Source organism: Benincasa hispida, unplaced genomic scaffold, assembly GCF_027475165.1.
Source record: "Benincasa hispida cultivar pf3 unplaced genomic scaffold, pf3_genome.v1.1 HicScf1848, whole genome shotgun sequence".
Classification (NCBI taxonomy): Eukaryota; Viridiplantae; Streptophyta; class Magnoliopsida; order Cucurbitales; family Cucurbitaceae; genus Benincasa; species Benincasa hispida.
The window spans coordinates 730,266-750,913 of NW_028326240.1; the positions used below are offsets into that span (position 1 = coordinate 730,266).

The 20,648-nt window shown below is 37.3% G+C and overlaps 1 protein-coding gene across 10 annotated transcripts; it reads right to left on the reverse strand.

Annotated features, from left to right (window-relative positions):
* Positions 1-9,908: 9,908 nt before the first annotated feature.
* Positions 9,909-14,175, reverse strand: LOC150030512 (uncharacterized). Of its 10 annotated transcripts, none has more exons than XM_090309654.1 (4): positions 13,920-14,173; positions 11,846-11,912; positions 10,420-10,517; positions 9,909-10,289 (listed from the first exon to the last, which is right to left on the reverse strand). In XM_090309654.1, the coding sequence occupies exons 3-4, from the start codon at positions 10,508-10,510 to the stop codon at positions 10,141-10,143; spliced, it is 240 nt and encodes a 79-aa protein (XP_090165780.1). In that variant the 5' UTR covers positions 10,511-10,517; positions 11,846-11,912; positions 13,920-14,173; the 3' UTR covers positions 9,909-10,140. The 10 variants fall into 10 exon arrangements, with proteins under 10 accessions (XP_090165780.1, XP_090165775.1, XP_090165782.1 ...); XM_090309649.1 differs by having other exon boundaries at positions 10,420-10,527; positions 13,920-14,162; XM_090309656.1 differs by lacking the exon at positions 13,920-14,173 and adding an exon at positions 12,633-12,825.
* Between the last annotated feature and the right edge of the window lie 6,473 nt (positions 14,176-20,648).

A 20,648-nucleotide genomic window follows, 5' to 3' on the forward strand; every position in this document is an offset into this window, starting at 1 on the left:
TAGGAAATGGAGTCTATGTACTTCAATAATGTCTGGGAACTTATGGATCAACCTGATAGGGTAAAACCTGTAGGGTGTAAGTAGATCTATAGAAAATGAGGTATAGATGGAAAGGTGAAGACCTTTAAGGCTAGACTCATGGCAAAGAGTTATACCCAGGTCGAGGGAGTGAACTATGAGGAAACTTTCTCACCTGTTGTCATGTTGAAGTCTATCAGGATACTCCTGTCCATAGCCACATTTTATGATTATGAGATATGGCAAATGGACGTCAAGACTGCCTTTCTGAATGGCAATCTTGAGGAGACCATCTACATGGCTCAACCATAGGGGTTCATTGTTCCAAATCAAGAGCAAAGAGTTTGCAAGCTTAATAGGTCTATTTATGGGCTGAAACAAGTGTCTAGATCGTGGAACATTAGATTTGATAGTGCAATCAAATCTTTTGGCTTTCATCAGAATGTTGATGAGCCTTGTGTTTACAAGAAAATCATCAATAGCTCAGTAGCTTTCCTGGTACTGTATATGGATGATATCATACTCATTGGGAATGATGTAGGATTTCTGGTTGGCATTCAGAAGTGGCTAACCGTACAATTTCAAATGAAAGATTTGGGAGAGGTGCAATATGCTCTAGGGATCTAGATTATTCGGGATCGTAAGAGCAAGAGGTTGGCCTTGTCTCAGGCATCGTATATTGATCAAATGTTGGTAAGGTATAGGATGCAGAATTCCAAGAGGGATTTATTACCCTTCAGGCATGAAATTGTTTTGTCTAAGGATCAATGTTCTAAGACACCTCAAGAGGTTGAGGAGATGAGATGAATTTCCTATACTTCAGCTACTGGAAGCTTAATGTATGCAAAGTTATGTACCTGACATTTGCTATGCAGTAGGGATTGTCAATTGTTATCAGTCCAATCTAGGATTAGATCACTAGACGACGGACAAAACGATCCTCAAGTATCATTGGAGAACGAGGGATTACATGCTTGTGTATGGAGATAAGGATTTGATCCTTACAGGATACACAGACTATGACTTTCAAACTGATAGAGATTCTCAGAAATCGACATCAGGGTCAGTGTTCACTCTGAATGGAGGGGCTGTAGTTTGGTGAAACATCAAGCAAGGATGCATCGCAGACTCCACTATGGAAGACGAATACGTAGCCGCTTGTGAAACTGCTAAAGAGGCTATTTGGTTTACGAAGTTCCTTACAGATTTGGAAGTTGTTCCAAATATGTCTTTGCCAATCACTCTTTATTGTGATAACAACGGGGCTGTGGAAAATTCAAGGGAACCTTGGAGTCATCGTATAGTCAAGAATATAGAATGGAAATATTATTTGATCAGGGTGATTGTGCATCGCGATGATGTGATAGTCACGGAGATCGTGTCAGAGCACAATGTTGCTGATCTGTTTACAAAGGCCCTCACGGCTAAAGTATTCGAGGGTCATCTAGAGAGTCTGGGTCTACGGGACATGTGGCATCTTGTCTAGGGCAATTGGAGATGATACTGGGGTATAGAATATGCCCTAGTTTATTGTAAAATGTACTTGTTTTTTCAGGTATTGTACATTAATCTCCCGAGGCATTAGGACAAGTAGGAGATTGTTAGGATTGATGTCCTAATTCTCCCAGAGTCTCGTAGTTTGTAAACATTGTACACATTGTTATTAATAAAATAAGAGTTCTTTTGTTTGCATTTACTCATATCCAATAAACAAAGATCCGTGGTTATTGTATGTAAACTTAAGCATGTATATGGGATATACAAGTGGATCATGCCTTAAGTAATAACCTAAAAGGTTTGTAGTATACGGATTAAGGAGGGATACATTATCCTGGTGACATTACGGATACGACCCGCTTTGTGGAGATTTACAAGTGTTATGAACTACTACAGATGGTTGATCATGACCATTCATGTGGAGATATGCGAGTGAGAGTGTCCTATACAAAGAGTTTGTATAAGACCGGACCACGAGATGATTCGTCTCTTTATATAACGTCGTTGATAATTGAGACTTACATCTCACTAAAACGACCATAGGTGACATGACCTTAATCTTGAGTATTTTGGGAACTCCTGCCTTTGAGGGCGGTCATTTGATTAGTATTGGTGAGAGTGGCCAGATTACTAACTCAACAAGCCTACCTTTTTGGAGATTTGTCTGATTGGAGAGTTAGGAACTCAGTTACACAAGATGGAATTCACTCCTTCCCCGAAGCAGGGGTAAGTAGATAGATTGATCCCTTAAAGGCTGATTTCGGGACTGGAACATAGTAGCCACATCCCCTCTTTGGAAGAGAGGACCCAGTCATAGGAGGACTATGACTGCCCCCAGATATTTGGCAGAAAAGAAGAAGGCCAAACAAGGTAAATGTGATATGCTTGTTTTGGAAACTTGTTTAGTGGAGAATGATGATTCTGCCTGGATTATTGTTTCTAGGGTCACTAACCATGTTTGTTCTTCATTTCAAGGAATTAGTTCCTTGCGGCAACTTGATATTGGTGAGATGAAGATGCGAGTTGGAACCGGGCACATCGCCTCAACTGTGGCAGTGGGAGGTCTCTGGTTATCTTTACAAAACAAATTTCTCATTTTGAATGATGTATTTGTTGTTCCTGATTTAAAAGGGAACTTACTTTTTGTAAAGTGTCTTTTGGAACATTATTATCAAATTAACTTTTCTTATAATAAAGTGCTTATTACTAAGAATGGTATTGATATATGTTTTGCTAAAATGGAAAACAATTTGTACGTGCTAAGGCCGTTAGCAACAAATTCCCTTCATAACATAGAGATGTTTAAAATTGATGTAACTAAAAAATAAACGACTTAGAATTTCTCCTAAGGAAAATGCCCAACTTTGGCACCTAAGACTAGGACACATTAATCTCAATAGGATTAAGAGGTTGGTGAAGAATGGACTTCTAAACGAGTTAGAAGAAAATTCTTTACCTGTGTGTGAGTCATGCCTTGAAGGCAAAATGACTAAAAGACCTTTTACTGGAAAATGTCATAGGGCCAAAAAACCTTTAGAGCTAGTGCATCTAGATCTTTGTGGTCTGATGAATGTAAGAGCTAGGGGAGGTTATGAATATTTCATCACTTTCACTGAAGATTATTCTAGATATGGTATGTTTATTTAACGCAACATAAGTCTGAGTCTTTTGAAAAGTTCAAAGAATTCAAGGCTGAAGTTGAAAATGCATTAAATAGAATGATTAAATGATCTGATCTTGATCATTCATGTATTAGACATACGAGCGGGGATATTCTATAAAAATGAGTTTGTATAAGACCGAACCACGTAATGTTTAGTCTCATTATACAACACCGTTCATAATAGAGACTTTCATTTCACTAGGATGACCATAGATTACATGACCTTAATTCCGAGTGAGTTGTGAACTCCTGCCTATGAGGGCGGTCCCTAGATTTGTATGGGTGACAGTGGCCAGCTCGCCGACTCAACAATCCTACCATTTTAGGGATTCGTTTGATTGGGGAGTTGGGAACTGTTGGGGTTGATGCCTTAAATCTCGTAGGGTCTTATAGTTTGTAAACGCGTGTATGAACAAACATTTTTTATGTAATAATATGAGATATTTTCTTCACTATTGTCTATGAAATATGAGATATTTTAGTGGCATTAACCATAAACCAATAAACTAAGATCCCTGGTTATCGTTGTAACTTAGCATGTATGTGGAGACATACAAGTGGATCATGCCTTAAGTGATAACCTAAATGGTCTGTAGTATATGGATAAAGGAGGGAAACTTTATCCTGGTAACACTACGGATACGACCTGATTTATAGATGTTGCAAGTGTTGTAAAGTGCTACAGATGGTCTGATCCTGATCATTCATGTGGAGACATGCGAGCGAAGGTATCCTATACAAAGGAGTTTGTATAAGACCAGACCATGAAATGTTTAGTCTCGTTATATAACGTCGTTCATGACAGATACTTTCATTTCACCAAGATAACCAAAGGTAACATGACCTTAATCCTGAGTGAGTTGGGAACTCTTGCCTATGAGGGCGATCATTTGATTTGCATGGCTACCACTTTGGGGATTCGTTTGATTGGGGAGCTGGGAACTCAGCTACACAAGACGGAATTCACTCCTTCCCCAAAGTAGGGATAAGTAGATAGATTGCTCCCTTAAGAGCTGATTCTTGGGCTTGAACAATATGGCGCCATACACTTTCTCATGGCCCGAGAAGTGTTCACTTATAGTAAGACTGTGATGTATTGTTCATTAGAGAAATCAGTGGTACTTAAGAAGTTAGATGTAACTACAGGGGCAAAACAGTAAATTGGCCCAGCTGTACTTATGAGCAATCTATGAAGGGTTATTGTACTGTTGATTGGTTATATCCAATGGACACAAAAATATATCTGTAGTGTGAAGAGTGCAATTGTTGGTCTTTAGTTGAGTGTCCGACAGTCAACGAATGGTGGATATCATGATTAAAGAGTTTAATTAGTTATTCATGTACCGTTGGAGCTTCAAGCTACAGGTCCATAAGGTCCACTTGGTAACTCAATGGATTCAAGTTGAGAAAAAGTTTTTGGGTTAGTTTGAAGTGCTCAAATTAACAAAAGAGAATTTTTTATATTTGATATAATTAAATTGGTACAATTATATGTGATATAATTGATTTGATGTATTAGATACATTAATTGGAGGAATTAATATAAATATGATTTATATTAAATAAAGGAAAAAAGAATTATGATTTATATATTACATATGATGTGATATTAAAACTATAGGTTATAAATATAATATGATAAATTAGTTATTATATTTATTTATAATAAAAAACAATTATGTGATAAATTGTTGATTGGTTTCTTCTTTAACCGTGCGTGAAGTGGGAGGTTATTTTCAGTTTTAATAACTGAAGAATAAAAATAAAAATAAAATTTCATTTTTCATAATCGCAAGATTATGTGCTTTTTTTGATCGAGTGAAAAGAGAGAGCTATACGATAGCCCTTTGATAGAGTAAACGACGAGTGAGTTTGCTAGACGATTGCTCCTCGTTACTAGACGATTGAGTACCCAGTATCTATATGATAGACTAGGCCTTTCTCCCACTTACTCGATCGTATACTTCCTTCTTCCCTCTACCAAATTCACACAGAGCCCACACCTCCTGGATTTTCACTCCGAGAATACCAAGGTAATGGAGTGGTAGTGTCGAGTGTTGCTGTTCGAGGGCCGAGGATCGAGTCTTACTCGACTAGATTCGAGGATCTCACAGTTCGTGATTTCACTGGTTGTTCGTTGAGTTCGTGCTCGTGATCGAGTGTGCTAGAATGCGGGACCGGTGTAGATCGAGGGAATCCTTGAAGAAGAGTTCTTCAAAGGTATGTCACTCAATTCCCTTTATTTTTAAGAAGAAAGCATGTTGTAATTTACTCTATAATGCATGATTGTTCTTGTATGTTTGTAAATATTTTATTCTTCTGCTCAATGGTTCTCTTGAATCCCTTTTCCTTGTAAAAATCATCCTGTAGTTTATATTGAATGCATATCTAGTATTTTTACTGTAAATTTAGTTTCAATAAAAATGGAATTTGGATGATTCGCTTCCGGTCAAGAATCTCCTTGTAAAACGAGTTCCTTCAGTATCTACTATAGATGTTAGTGTAGACTCTCAGAAGAAAGAGGTTGTATTAAGTGGGAATGACCCACTTCAGTTGCTGAAGTTCGTAGTTTCCTCAGCTTAGTAGGTTACTACAGGCGGTTTGTAGAGGAGTTTTCAAAGATAGCACTTCCTCTAACCAATTTAACCAAGAAGAATGTTAAGTTTGAATGGTCAGAGCAATATGAGAAAAGATTCCAAAAGTTGAAGCAAAGATTAACATCAACACCTATATCAACTCTTCCAGTTCTAGGGAAATTGTTTGAGATATATTGTGATGCTTCCAGACAAGGCTTAGGTTGTATGTTGATACAGGAAGGAAAAGTTATTGCTTTTAACTACCCAACACATGATCTAGAACTAGCAGCAGTTGTTCTAGCGTTGAAAATCTGGAGACATTACATGTTTGGTGAAATATGTCATATTTTTATTGATCATAAAAGTTTAAAGTATATATTTGAGCAGAAAAAACTAAATCTGAGACAAAGGAGATGGCTAGAGTTAATCAAGGACTATGATTGTACCATAGAATACCATCTGGGGAAAGCCAACGTGGTGGCAAATGCACTGAGCAAGAAGTCTGCTCATCCCAAGACTTCACTTAATTCAAACAGAGGAATATTGTTGCAAGATTTAAGGAGTGTAAATGTTACTCTAACAGTTGGAAGTTTAGGGAGCTTAAATACTCATTCCAGATAAGACCTACTTTTGTGGATGACATCATTAAGAAGCAACCGGGTGATCCAAGACTAAAAAAACTAGCTGAGGAAGTGAGTAAAAATCAAAGACATATTATGTGCTAAGGCAGGATGGAGCGTTGATTAAGGAAAATAGGTTATGTGTGCCTAACAGTGTGACCTTAAAGAATGTTGTATTAGAAAAGGCTCATGGTTTAGCCTGTGGTATGCATCCGGGTAATACCATGATGTATATAATATTGAAGAAGTTTTATTAGTGGCCTAGAATGAAGAATGATATAGCAAAATATGTAGATATATGTTTGATCTGTCAGCAGGTTAAGCTAGAGTGTCAGAGACTGGCAGGATTTCTAACCCACTTCCAGTGCTTAAGTGGAAATGGGAGCATGTTTCCATGGACTTCTTGTTTGGATTACCCACAACTCCTAGTGGATATGATGGCATATGGATAATTATGGATAGGCTCACAAAGGCAGTCAGATTCTTGCCAATCAAGGTAACATTTACACTTGACAAGTTGGCTAAGCTTTATGTTGACAAAATAATGAGCCAATAAGGAGCACTAGTGTCGATAATATCATACAGGGATCCGAGGTTTACCTCGAAGTTTTGGCCCAGCTTACAGGAGGCTCTAGGGACCAAGTTACATTTTAGTACAACATTTCATCCCCAAACAGATGGTAAGATAGAAAGGACTATCAAAACTTTAGAAGATATACTAAGAGCATGTGTGTTACAGTTCAAAGGTAGTTGGAATACACAATTTCCTTTAATGGAGTTTGCTTATAAGAACAGCTATCACTCCAGCATTGGTATGGCACCATATGAAGCACTGTACGGGAGACAGTGTAGACTCCAGTTTATTGGAATGAGGTAGGAGAAAGAAAGTTAATAAGCTCCGATCTAGTTTAAACTACCTCAGAGAATGTTAAGATAATTAGAGACAACTTGAAGGTAGCTCGAGATCATCAAAAGAGTTATGTAGATTAAAGAAGAAGGGACTTAGAGTTTGAGGTTGGAGATCGAGTTTTACTCAAACTATCACCATAGAGAGGTGTGTTAAGTTTTGGAAGGAAAGGCAAGCTAAGTTCGAGATATATAGGATCCTATGAGATAGTAGAACGGGTCGGACCAACAGCTTACAGGTTAACATTGCCACCAGAATTGTCCAAGATACATGATGTTTTTCATGTATCAATGTTGAGGAAATACGTTCCAAATCCATCACATATTCTCTAAGTACAACCAGTTCAGTTGAAAGAGAACTTAACTTACGAGGAGGGAACCAGTACAGATTCTAGACAGGAAGGAACAAGTACTTCAAAGTAAGACAATTCCTTTAGTAAAAGTATTATGGAGGAATCATGGGATGGAAGAGGCCACTTGGGAGATAGAGGATCAAATATGGAACAAGTATCCCTACCTCTTCTTGTAGACGACTCAACTGAAATTTTGAGGATGAAATTTTTCTAAGGGAAAGGTAAATTGTAAACCCTAGAACTTATTCTTCCTAATTGCCTATGCTTAAGAAGTTACCATGTTGTTACTGTCTTAGAGCATGTTAGATAAGTTAAAAGAGGAGAAATTTTCTAAGTATTTAAGCCTTGAAAATGAATGAATCAAGTTTAAGGTTGAAAAATATTCCAAGTGTTGGGAGAGGGAGCTCTCGGGTGAAATTTATTAATTCCAACACTCAATAAAAGTTTGAAGAATGTTGAAAGGGAGAAGGCTAGGCGTGGAAGAGCTTATGGCTTGGATGATGCGTTAAAGAGGTCATGGTAGCAAGTTATTGAGGTTAATGTGTGGGCTGCTTGGAGTGATGACCTTGGCGGCAACATAGCATGAAGCATGTGATGGGCCTCATTAGAGGTTATTTTATACTTAAAAACCGATTACCCATGCGGTCGAGTGCCTAAGGTAAGGCACCGAAGGGGACAGTTAGGCATGCGATGAAGGCAGTGGCCGAAGGGGCATGGGTTTGTGAGGATTTTGCCTTTTCTTGTGATGAGGTGTCGAGGGAGTCAAATAATTAAGCTTAATTATTGGACTAAGTGATAGTATTAGAGGCCAAGGACAAAAGATTATGGCATGAGTTGTCGATTAATTAGGCAAAGTAAGCATGCAAGAGGAAGTGTAAAAGAGCTTATAAAGAAAAGAGAGATTTGGCCAATTTTCTTGTGCTAAGGAAGAGCTCAACAACCAAATTGAAGCTTGATCAATTCAGTAGACGATCCAGGACTACTGAGAAGGAATTTCCATGAAATGATGATGAAATCTTGAAGAGATTGAGGGTTACTTTGATTTCTAGACTTACCCGGGCAAGCTGTGAAGATTTGCAGATTTTGAGCTCTCTAGTGGAAATTTGAAGCTCAAAATTGGAGGTAAGATAGTTAAGAGGCTATGTAAGAATTTCATAGAAGGAAGTTTTGAATTTTGACAAATGAAATTTAAGTAATAAATTCTGGAAATTGAATCTGAAATTTATGTTGATGAACAAATAGGTAACTGCATCGATTGAAGAAGCAAGTAGCTGACCAAGTGGCTTGAAAGGTGGGTATTGAACTAGCCACAGGGTGTTGTGCAGCATACATCGCGTAAGGACAAGGCTCATCACATACTCCAATGTTGATGCCTAAGTCTAGTGAACGTGTCTGAGCACCTATCCCGAGTGTGTGTCGAGCACCCATCTGTGCACATATGGGGCTTGACTTGCCAAAGGCTTGACAATGCACTAGCTTTGAAACTAAGTATTGATAAGCCAATATAGAGTTCCCCTCAAGTTATGTTAAGCATGATAAGTTATTTAATACTTAAGTATGGACTTGAAAAAGGAAACTAGAGATAAATTTAAGATAAGGAAAAGGAGACATACAAAGCTAAGTTAGTTAAAATAGGTTTAAACTCAAAAGGAAGCCAATGTCATTAACCAAAGGTTATTTCCGGCAAGCCAAACAAAGATAGAGACGCCTAAAGATGGGAGCTTAGAATAAATTCATATTTCATTTGATTTTTGTGCAAGAAATTGTTTTTGTGCCCGATTGCAATTGCATTCCTGAGTACAAAATTGCAATTATAATTCCAGCAGTAGCAATTTTACGGCCTAAAAAAAAGGAAAAACCAAAAATCAACGATGGATTTAGTTTTATATTAAGCTTGGAGGAAACACTAGCCACCGGATGTCTATTTAAAGGATGCTGCACCTCTCGTTGAAGACACAATTTCACTCCATCTTCGTTGCATCACACAGAAAGTTCTATGTTGTATCGACACTGATCCTTCCCCTTTTCCATGTCTTGGTTTGTAACAAACCAATTCTTCTTGACAAAGGCTCAATCAACTAGATCAAAGTTGATGATAGTGTTCTCTATTCGAGGTTCGGCTACCATCATGTTCTTGCCTGTCTAATTTATTTCGATTCATCACCGTTTTATATTATTTTTAATTTCCAGAAGTTATTGTCTTTGTACAAACAAGCAGATCAGATAACCACGAAGAGCTTGGTGATCTCATAAATCAAAGCAAATAAGAACAATGTAGGGAAATTTCTTTTTTCACTGATTTATTTAGAATCAACATCCTGACACCATCAACATAACAAGCCAATGATGCAACTTTAACAGGAAATAAGAATGACTATCAAACAAGAAACCCTTCAAGTTCCCCACTCAAAATGTGAGGGGAGATTAGAACTGCTAGACTAGGAAGCACTTCTAAAAGCAGAATGATCCAATCATGTGTGTAAAAATTGACAACCAAAAAGTAATGTTTAAGCTTCAGTGTGGGCTTTGACGATGAAATTTTGGCGACTGATGGGGTTCACGACCACTGGTGGACCGGCAGTACGAGGCCATGCTTGGAATTTCTTGTCAGTTTCTTCCCACCACTCGCTGTTTGAAACAGTACTTGGGGTTGTTCCTGAACAAGAAATCCATTAAAAAGAAATAGAGATCAAGACTAGAGAAATGGTAGCACATCAAAGAAACTGCAAAGCCAAGCAAGGGTAGCAGTAACGCTGCGAGACCAAATGATAACAATCAATAATTACCTCCAAATATTTTCTTGTCAGCAATAAGGTCAGAAATATATGCAAATGCAGTTGCTCCAAGCAAAGAACCTACTATGTATTTTGCTGCCATCTTCAAACTGCAATGGACTAATATGTTCCCAAATCAATCGAACCATACTATACACAAAATTACATCAAACTGCACCAATATTGAACCAGAAGCTAGTATCCTAATGTGGACTACACAGACAGACACGTGCACAAAGACGAAGAGGACCACAAACACAAACTACAACAGAAAAGTAGGATACAAACAAGTTGAAGATATGAGTTTTAAAATATATATGCTTCTATTGACATTTAATACTCTAAAATACATAAAAACATGTTAACATTGTGACATGCACTTGTGGGGTTGAAATAAGCGGTAGTGTGATTTCTTTTTGCCTTTCATACGGTTTTTTAGGGCCAGGTGAAGTTTCAGTGTTTGGTTGTACCCAGCAATGGTTCAGCAGTAAGCATTGTAAAAGGCTCGAATTAAAAGTTCTTCTTTTAAATTTCGAGTTCAAGTGTTTGAGTGTCCTGCATCTAGATACATCGGTGTGTTCAAACTTTTAGAAATATATATCCAAATTAACCACATCATTGCCTGATTTTTTAAGTGAATGGAAATCATTGCCTAGTAGTTCCTTAACATTAACCAGATAAATTCCAGGAGGTGCCTTTTTCTTGCAAATCCTTATTAGCCATCTCAAGCGAACCATGAGGACTCCTATGGGCCATCTTGGAGTACAAAATTCCAAAAATGTTGGAAGAGTTAATACAGACATGAAAAATAGCTGACCCAACTGGCGTGCATTTTGAAGTAGTAGTTGGAAACTCAAGGGTTGCTTGGTTTCCCACTACTCTTATAAAACCAAGTGTTGAGAAAAGTGCTCTCAAATTCTTTGGTTCATTACATTGCTTGGCTGGTGGGGTAGCTGTATTGAGTAGCTACTAAGTATCTTTTCATTCAAAGAGAAACAAAAATTTAATGGTCAGAGAGTTGAATGCCTATAAGGCAATTCCGAGGAAGCTAAATTATGACTTGTACTTGGTGTGCACCAACAAAACCATTCGGTAATCACAATTTTATTTTTATAAATGTCATTTGGAGTCATTATGCAAGATCCTATTAGCTCTAGCGCTTTGGGATTTTTCCCCTTTTCATAATTTTCATAGCTTCTTGGAAAACTGTTGCTTTTTTTCATATAATTTACCAAAGTTGATCAAATTCATAGTTTACAATATCAAGACTTAAGGTTTATTCTTCATTCTACAAGCAATCAAGACATATTTTAAAATCGTTATAAATATTTAATATTTTTTTATTTTTTTTTTTTTTTTTTTTGTTTTTTTTTTTTTTAATTAAAAAAAAAAATTGTTTTTAATTTTAAAATCGGTCTAATGCAGGCAAAATCCTGACCTGATAATGCTTTGACCCTTTCCGGAGCTTTCTAAGTAACTATTACCTAGTCCTTAGCTCGAATTCCCTATTTTCATCAATAATTTCACACTAATTTAGCCCCAACTTCGAAATATTCAAGTTCATATGCATGATAAAACCATAACATAGCTAAAAATATCTCTCTCATAAACCGCAACAAGAAGCAATCCACTTCAAGTTTATGATTCAAAACATTATTGATATAACAGTAACAATCTCTCCATAGAAAAAAAAAGAACAAATACAAATGCTAGAAAACAAATCACTACATGTAATAACCACACAATAATAAGAAATAAAATAGACGGGAACTCATATTGATAACAGACCACAAAAGGGAAACGAAAAACATATAGCAATTCTTAATCTTCTCAGACTGCACAGAATCGGGGAAAAAAAACAGATCAAAATGCAAACTACAGAGGTTTGAGGGAACAAACCGGCGGTGAACGATTTTGCAAAGTTGGGTTTCGAAATCTCACCACCAGAGTGTATGAAGCGGCAGCCAAACCTTGGTTTTGCAATTTTGTAGTCTATGATTTGGGATTTTTTCTTTCTGTTTGTACAAAGGATTCGGATTTAGGCCGTAAGGCCGAAAATGCTGCCCAGTCTTGTGAACTAGTTAGGGCTTCAATTTATGGAATTGGAATTCGAGAAATTGAAAACTTGAAGTAATAAATTTCTTTTAAAAGAATCAACACAGCCACCCCACCAACATAGCATAAAGAATAAAACCATCCACCAAAGAATTTACAATCTTACATACCTCACAGAATCACACCCAAGAAATCGACCGTTGCAATGTGAGAAAGCGGAGATCTGAAATAAATAAATATATATATATATATATCAAACGGAGATGGAGAGAGAGCTGGAGTCGGACGCCGAATGGAGATGGAGCTGAATGGAGGTCTGAGCTAGGGGTGCAAGCAAAAACCGAAAATCCAAAAAAGTAGCTTAAGCCGACCAAAACCGATTGTGAGTTAGGGTACCGGTCGATTTGGCGGTTTCAGGTTGAAAAAATAGTAAACCAAAAATATTCCGTCAGGTTTGAGTTAGGGAAAGTTAGTTAATATGAAGAGCCAAACCGGCCAATAGTATGTATTTATTAAGCGCCATCCATTGAATAAAAAATTGGGTTGGTCAAATTTGTGAGCAGGCGATACGATACTTGAGATGGTGAGTTCGATCCTGGGGAGCAGCAAAATTTCATTCGATTTTAGAAAAAAACTGAGTCATACGAGTCCCGCATCGCTCTCCTTTCCCCGAGCACATGTATAGCCCGGTGAACGTGAACCCCAAGCCGCGCTGACCAAACCGTGGGACTAAGCGGTTCGGAAAGCTCAGGTTTCCTAGGATACCGATTCGGTCTCCGTTTGAATATTTCCTTCCCAAATTAATCGGTTCGGTTTCGATTTTCTACAAAAACCGAGTCAAACCAAACCGTTTATACCCTAGTCTGAGCTAGAGTCGAACGCTGAAAACCGAATGGAGCTACCGTAGAGTGAGTCGTTAACAAGAGACAAGAGGAAAGGGAGAGGTGAGTGCGAGCAGCAAGGCCAGAGGGGGACTAAGAGGCCGCAGTATATAGGCAGATTTACAGTACATATACCGGTCCATCACTAACTGTACAGATTAACACCAATTTATCAAACCGGTTCCATCCCATAGGATTGGATTGGATTGGATTGGGATGAGCACTGTTTTGCTCAAAAGTAATTTAGCAACAGAATTCACAATTACAGCCAAAACAACCATGAAAAAAAATCAACAAACAATAAACAAATCCCATGAAAAACCTGCGAACATAGCAAACTTCCCACGAGTAAAAAGAAAAAATGACACATTGAACAATAACCAACGGAAGTGACAGAATAACAATAACCAATTAGTAAATTACAGGGAAACTAGAAAAGAAATTATGGTGACATAAGAAAAACAAATTCATGTGAACATATCCCTCTATTTTCCACCGATTTGTACCAAACGCTATAAGTGCTAAGCCAAATTTCAACAGCCTCCACCATGAATTGAGAGACAGACAGAGACATACCGATGAAAATAGAGGTGCTGAATGAAGGAGGCGTCAGATTGAATCTACTTTCAAAGCGATGAAGTTCAGAGAAAGATTGGGAAAGAGGAAGAAGATGGAAGGGGAAGGAGAGGTCTGGAGCAGGGCGTGCCCTAGAATGTGGTGTGTGAGAGAGACGGGACTCGGTCAAGAAACAAGAAAGAGCCAAAATGTGAAATCAAAATAAAATTGGGCCTTGGCCATGGCCTTCACAAATTATAATTCGTTACAGTTTTACGTTTTTATGTTTGATATAACTTCATATATAATCGATATGTTTGTTAATAAATCCTCTCAAATAATCTCTATCATAGAGATTATTAATTAAAAAGCTTTTATCAAATTATAAAGGGTAAATTCTAATTATAAACCATAAGACTTAAATTTTAACTTACTTCAAATTATAGAATCAAAATTTCAATATTTCCTATAAATTATATACTATTATAGGATTTTGCCCACCGATTATAAAATATGTTTAGATGGATTGTAGAATGAAGAATAAACCTAAGTCTTGATATTGTAAACTATGAAATTGATCAACTTTGGTAAATTATATGAAAAAAAGCAACAGTTTTCCAAGAAGCTATGAACATTATGAAAAGGGGAAAATCCCAAAGCCCTAGAGTTAATAGGATCTTGCATAATGACTCCAAATGACATTTATAATAGGAATTGCCTTATAGGCATTCAACTCTGCCATTAAAGTTTTGTTTTTCTTTGAAGGAAAAGGTACTTAGTAGCTACTCAGTACAGCTACACTATCAACCAAGCAAAGTAATGAACCAAAGAATTTGAGAGCACTCTCCAAAATGTACATCAGTTGGGTTAAGTTATTTTTCATGTCTATACAGGATTGGCAAAAATCCCCTTCAGGATTCCCCTCCGATAGGATAGGGAATCTCCAATTTGATTATGGGTCAAATTTGGGATTATAACCGGGTCATCGACCTCGATTATTATTTATATATATATATATATATATATTAATTTTACAAATAAATATATAAAATATATAATTATATATATACCATATAAATATATATAATTACATATAATTATATATATTAAAAAAATCGTGGATGGGTCCAAGACCCGTCTTCCCCGGCGGGGATGGGAGGAAATATACCCCACGGGGACGGGAATGGGAAATCCCCCGACTATGACCCTGCCCCGTCACCAACCCTATGCCTGTATTAACTACACTTCCTATGACCAATGATATTTGAACCTTTTGGGAGTTTTATACTCCAAGATGGCCTATAGAAGTCCTCATTATAAAATTTTGTACCATGAGGATTCCTATAGGACCATGAATTGTAAACCTTTTAAAAGAGAAATTTCTTGGTTCTTCGGCAATGGCGCCAATTCGAAAGGTAAATTTCGTCGCCCAAATCCATTCCAAATAATATTTATTTTTGCAATCAAGCACTTCAACTACAAGGTAGTCTTAGTGGCAATTTATGGTTGAACACAGGGGCTCTTGAATTTCTTAATTAAACGGTATAATGTCGGGTGATCGGGGGATGGGGTTTAGAGATTGATTGATAGTAAGAAATTGTAAATATATAAAATAAAAGGCAGAGAGGAAAGAGTTAAAATTCAATATTAAAAGGCCTAGGTTAGGTCAAAACATAATTCCCTATTTGACATATTTGATCATTGACTTGTCATCACCTAAATTATTAATTACTTTTGTAAACCCCGGATTCTAAATTTCCTAGACAAGTATGTTTAGCCAGAGAAATGATATATTAAATATCTAATAAGTAAAAATCCATGTTATTTATAGGAGTTGTTAAGAAAGGAAGAGAAAAACATATTAAATAGGAAAGCCCACTTATTGGCTTGGTTGAAGGCACTAAATATGGGGTGATGTGGCGATTAATCCTTGAACTCGAGAGGCGGCAGGAAGATTAAAAGACAAAGAAATTTCAAAAGTTTGGTTTCGGCAATCTACATGAGCAAATTTAGTAAAATCGGTGCCATTTGAAAGCGGGGAGGATCTAGTTTTCGAGGTTGTCTTGTCGGAGAAAGATTGCAGGAGAAGAAGAACAAAAAGTGAGGAATTTGCAGAAGAGGCAAAATCTCGGATTAATCAATGCCTGAGGTGAAGATTGGAACTCCAGGCTAAACCATAAGGAATTTTTGGCTGAAATTTTAAGGTAAGTAAGTTAATCAATTTTCAACATGTTTGTAGAAGGAAGTTTCTTCAAAAGAGGTATGGATTTTGAGTTATGAATTTTTGAAGTTGTAATAGAGAATCTGTGCATAAGCAGACAGCTGCTTGGGAAGAACAAGCAAACAACTCACCGTGGAGAGTTATAGCGAGATATGGAGAATAAGGATCTCGCTTATGAAGGAAATCTCGCTAATTTTGTGATGAGGATCTTGCTCTTGAAGAAAATCTCGCTAGAAATTGGGCTGAATCTCGTTGGTATGGTGAGTATCGCTAGGTTGAAGTTTGTTAAAGAAAAGCTTGATCTCACTCATAATGAGGATCTCGCTCATGAGGATCTCGCTCATGAGGACCTCGCTCATAATGAGGATCTCGCTCATGAGGAAGAATTCACTCATGATGAGTATCTCGCTAGTAAAGTTGTCTTTGATGATGAAAGTTCCATTAGTAAATGAACTATTTGAGGTATTTTGCTAGGAATTCTAAGTAGTTTAATTGGAAATTATGTCCTTTCAGGTCTAGAAGAGCTAGAAGAGGCATATAACTCGTTAAGAGGCCAACGAGCTGTGAGTGACTATGTGATGATTTAATGCTTTAATGATTTAGAAACCATGATTTCCTTGAAGTTATTTCTCATGCTAAGTGTTTATATGAAGTACTAAGCAACATATGTTTGAAGTTATTTCTCATGCTAAGTAATGCATGTTTTCCATGGAAATTAACATAATTTAAATAGTTATCTTGTCCAAATACTTTCATCATGTTTAAGTAACTCCATTTTTATGATGAACTAGTATGATGGATGAACTAGTATGATGATTTGATCATTAAGTCTTAGTGTTCAACTAAATGTTTATGACTAGTTATATGACGGATACTGAAGGACAATGAAAAGTTATCCTAGTCAAGTACCTAAGGTATGACGGAACTCAGTTATAACCATGTACACGTTGATAATACGACGTTAAGGGATTGAGCAAAAGGGTTCTCCCTGACTAAGGTTGACGTTGAGGGATTGAACAAAAGGGTTCTCCCCGACTTAGGTTGACGTTGAGGGATTGAGCAAAAGGGTTCTCTCTGACTAAGGTTGACGTTGAGGGATTGAGCAAAAGGGTTCTCCCCGACTAAGGTTGACGTTGAGAGATGAGCAAAAGGGCTCTCCCCGACTAAGGTTGACGTTGAGAGATTGAGCAAAAGGGTTCTCCCCGACTAAGGTTGACGTTGAGAGATTGAGCAAAAGGGTTCTCCCCGACTAAGGTTGACGTTGAGAGATTAAGCAAAAGGGTTCTCCCCGACTAAGGTCGACGTTGAGAGATTGAGCAAAAGGGTTCTCCCCGACTACGGTTGACATTGAGAGATTGAGCATAAGGTTTCTCCCCGACTAAGGTTGACGTTGAAGGTTAGATCTAGTAGTTCACTCTTAACTAAGGATAAAGGCAGTCATATCTTCTCCTAGGCTAGAAGGATAGTTTGGAATTGTTAATGCATATGAATGTTTATCAACGCATGATGTTACTAATGTATGAGTTTTCCAAGTATGTTTTCCATATCTAACGCATGCTAATAGTTTTTACAAGCTAGTTCAACACGAGTTAAGCCAACTTATTTTACAAAGTATAAAGCATGCATTAGGGTTGAAACTAAGATTGAATGAAGCTTGATGTACTGTGTCTAAATACCTAAGATTGTCAAAGTACATGCGTTGTTATTTCTAAATACAATGAAGAGGAGTACTGAAGGTAAGAAAGGTATCTGAATAATTGTACCTAAGGTGTTGATGGTACATAGAAACCTCCACGTACACGTAGATAGTTTTAAAGGAGAGGCCGAAGTATGGGTCTCTTAGGCCATAAACCAGCAAGGAGAGGCCGAAGCATGGGTCTCGTGGCTGATAACAAATGTTGGGAGCTAGAGCGATGTATACTCGTTCTCAACAAGGGAATAATGATGTTTAGTGATGTTTAAGAGTTTTTATCAATGTTTATGTTTAAAGAAAGTTGCTTGAGATGCCCATCGGTATATTTAAAGAGATCGACGTAGGGATCTCCCCTAGCCATAGTTCAGTATGAACAGGTCAAAGTAGAGGTCTCATCTGGCCATGGTTTGGCGTTGAGAATTAGAGCAAAGAATGTTCATTCTCCACTAAGATTCAGGTTTTTGATACAATGGTTTTAAAGGTTTTATGTACACGTTTGCTTGGTACATTTTAGTTTCAGTGTTATGTTTTCAAGCTTTCAGTTTAAACATGAGATTTATGTTTTTATTAAGTCACTCACTGGGCTTCTAGCTCACATATTTTTTGTGTTTCCCTTTTTCAGGTAGCAGTCAGATTCCTCAAGGTTAATCCGGCTACTTGTTTGTTGCTATCGTGATTCGCTCTAGAAGTGTTTTGTATAAAATAAATTGGAAGAATAATTCTAAGTATAAGTGATGCATTTATGCTTTGATGCGTTTAAGTTATTGTAACGCGTTGGGACGTCAGATATATGTAGCAGAACGCACACAACTCCTAATGACGTTCAAGTTTTCTTAAACCAGACCCAAGTATAAATCTAATTTAGGTTCCTGGTAAATCCAGGGTCGAACTCAGGGATTCAGTTAACCAAACGCAGACCTTGCGTTGTATCTCTGTAGGGGTTTTCTAAAATAAATGTGAGAAATGGGTTATTTACACTAAATTGTTGTGCCTGTGCAAGAGATGCAAAAGAGTTGAGTAGTTAGTGATGGATCATGTGAGAATGGAGTTTAATGTAAGTGAATGCGTCGGTCTAAGATGAATGTACAAAAACTAGGATGTGATGTGGATGAGGTGGAGTGATTTGCTTATCTTTTATTTATGCGTTAGACTTCATTCAACATTTCTCAATGCGAATAACATACAGAACCTATCTCTAGGATGCATGCGTCTAACACATAATGCAACAAACACCAGTAAGTCTATCTCTGGCTGTACTAGGCGTCTTACTTGATGCAGCTTAGTTATTCTTTCGAACAATCCAAGTTAAAGATGCTTTTTACCAATTTGTCAAGTTGGCTTAAGTGTTGAAATGAAGTTTGCATAAAGTATTAATGCATTCAACATAAACAAGAGACAAACAAGGGCAAAGTGTGACGGATCAAATATATGCATTTTATAAAGAAACAGGAAGTCTTTACAAACGCAATATTCAATCAAATGAAATGAAAGCGATAAATAAGATGAAGGAAACTGAGTCAAGTCAAAGAATACAACTCTTATATTTCTTTGGCTCAATCTCATTGTGTACAATCACTTATATAGGAATTGGACGAAGTGTCTTTCTCAAGATTGGCTTCCTCTGCTCCCTGACCGGCGGTGGTGGTGGTTCTCAACCCTTCTAATCATCTTGGCACCACAGCACAACTTCTAAAAGACTAAAACTATGACTACACTATATAGAAAGTATGGATCTTAATAATTTTCGAACTTCTGATTCTGGAGGGACTTCATCTATTTATAGGCTTTGGTCACGTCCACTTGGTTAATGGGCAGTATTAAAGTCCATAGCCTGGTTAGCCGCCTGACTCTTGGAAGCTTTTCAGACGCCGCCTGTTGCAGGTGCCCATACTTGCAAGTGGTGATGTGATACAATCAACCTGGATCAATGAATCTTCTCTGCGTTGAACTCCCTCCGACGCATGGCTCATGCGTTAGAGCATTCCCTGCGACACTTGTCTAATGCGTTAGCGTTAATCCTTTTGTTGAAATCCTGCAATACAGTTCATTAGCGCCGCGATATTTAGTAATAAAACTTCTTTTGTATGAGTTTGCTAATGTTTGAATAAATCCATGCGTTTCTTCTAAAAATGAGTAGAATTTATCATTAAAAACCTTAGTTATTCCAACTTAAGAGCAAAAATAACTTATATTTCTACAAGTTATCACTTACATTAAACAGTTCATATAGAAACGGTTCATCCCAAAAATAAAACTTGCTATCATGAACTAATCATTTCTTTTACTGAGAGTTGAAGTTTCCAAGGAATTGCTTGGTGGTTAAATAATTGACTATGTTCGCATACCAAGGTTCGCTGCCTTCAACTCTAAACAGGCTTTCATCAGGAAATGCATCCTTGATTTCACTTTCTTTGTCTTGCATGATTCTCTAGCCTGGACAGGTGGTTGACCACCTGATTTTCTATTCCCTTTCTGTCCTAGATATCAATATCAAACTTCTATGGCAACAGCACCTATTTTAACAATCTTGGCTTCGCGTCCTTTTTGTTCATCAGGAATTTTATGGTTGAGTGGTCGATGTATATGGTGGCTGATGCACCAACTAAGTAAGATCGAAACTTTTCAATGCCAAATACTACAGCCAACATTTCTTTTTCAGTAGTGGTGTAGTGTTCCTGAGAGTCATTTAGTGTTTTGGACGCGTAAGAGATTGGGTGTATCAAATTACCCTTCTTCTACCCTAACATTGTTCCTACTGCCACATCACTCGTGTTGCACATGAGAATAAAGTGTTGCATCCAATCCGGTGCTATTAGTACTGGAGCTATTGTCAACA

Excerpts from the sequence above, each read along its gene's own strand:
- LOC150030512 (XM_090309647.1), bottom strand. The coding sequence starts at position 10,510 with ATGGCAGCAAAATACATAGTAGGTTCTTTGCTTGGAGCAACTGCATTT. Across the intron at positions 10,290-10,419 it reads TGACAAGAAAATATTTGGAG|GAACAACCCCAAGTACTGTT; the intron begins GTAATTATTGAT and ends TTTCTTGTTCAG.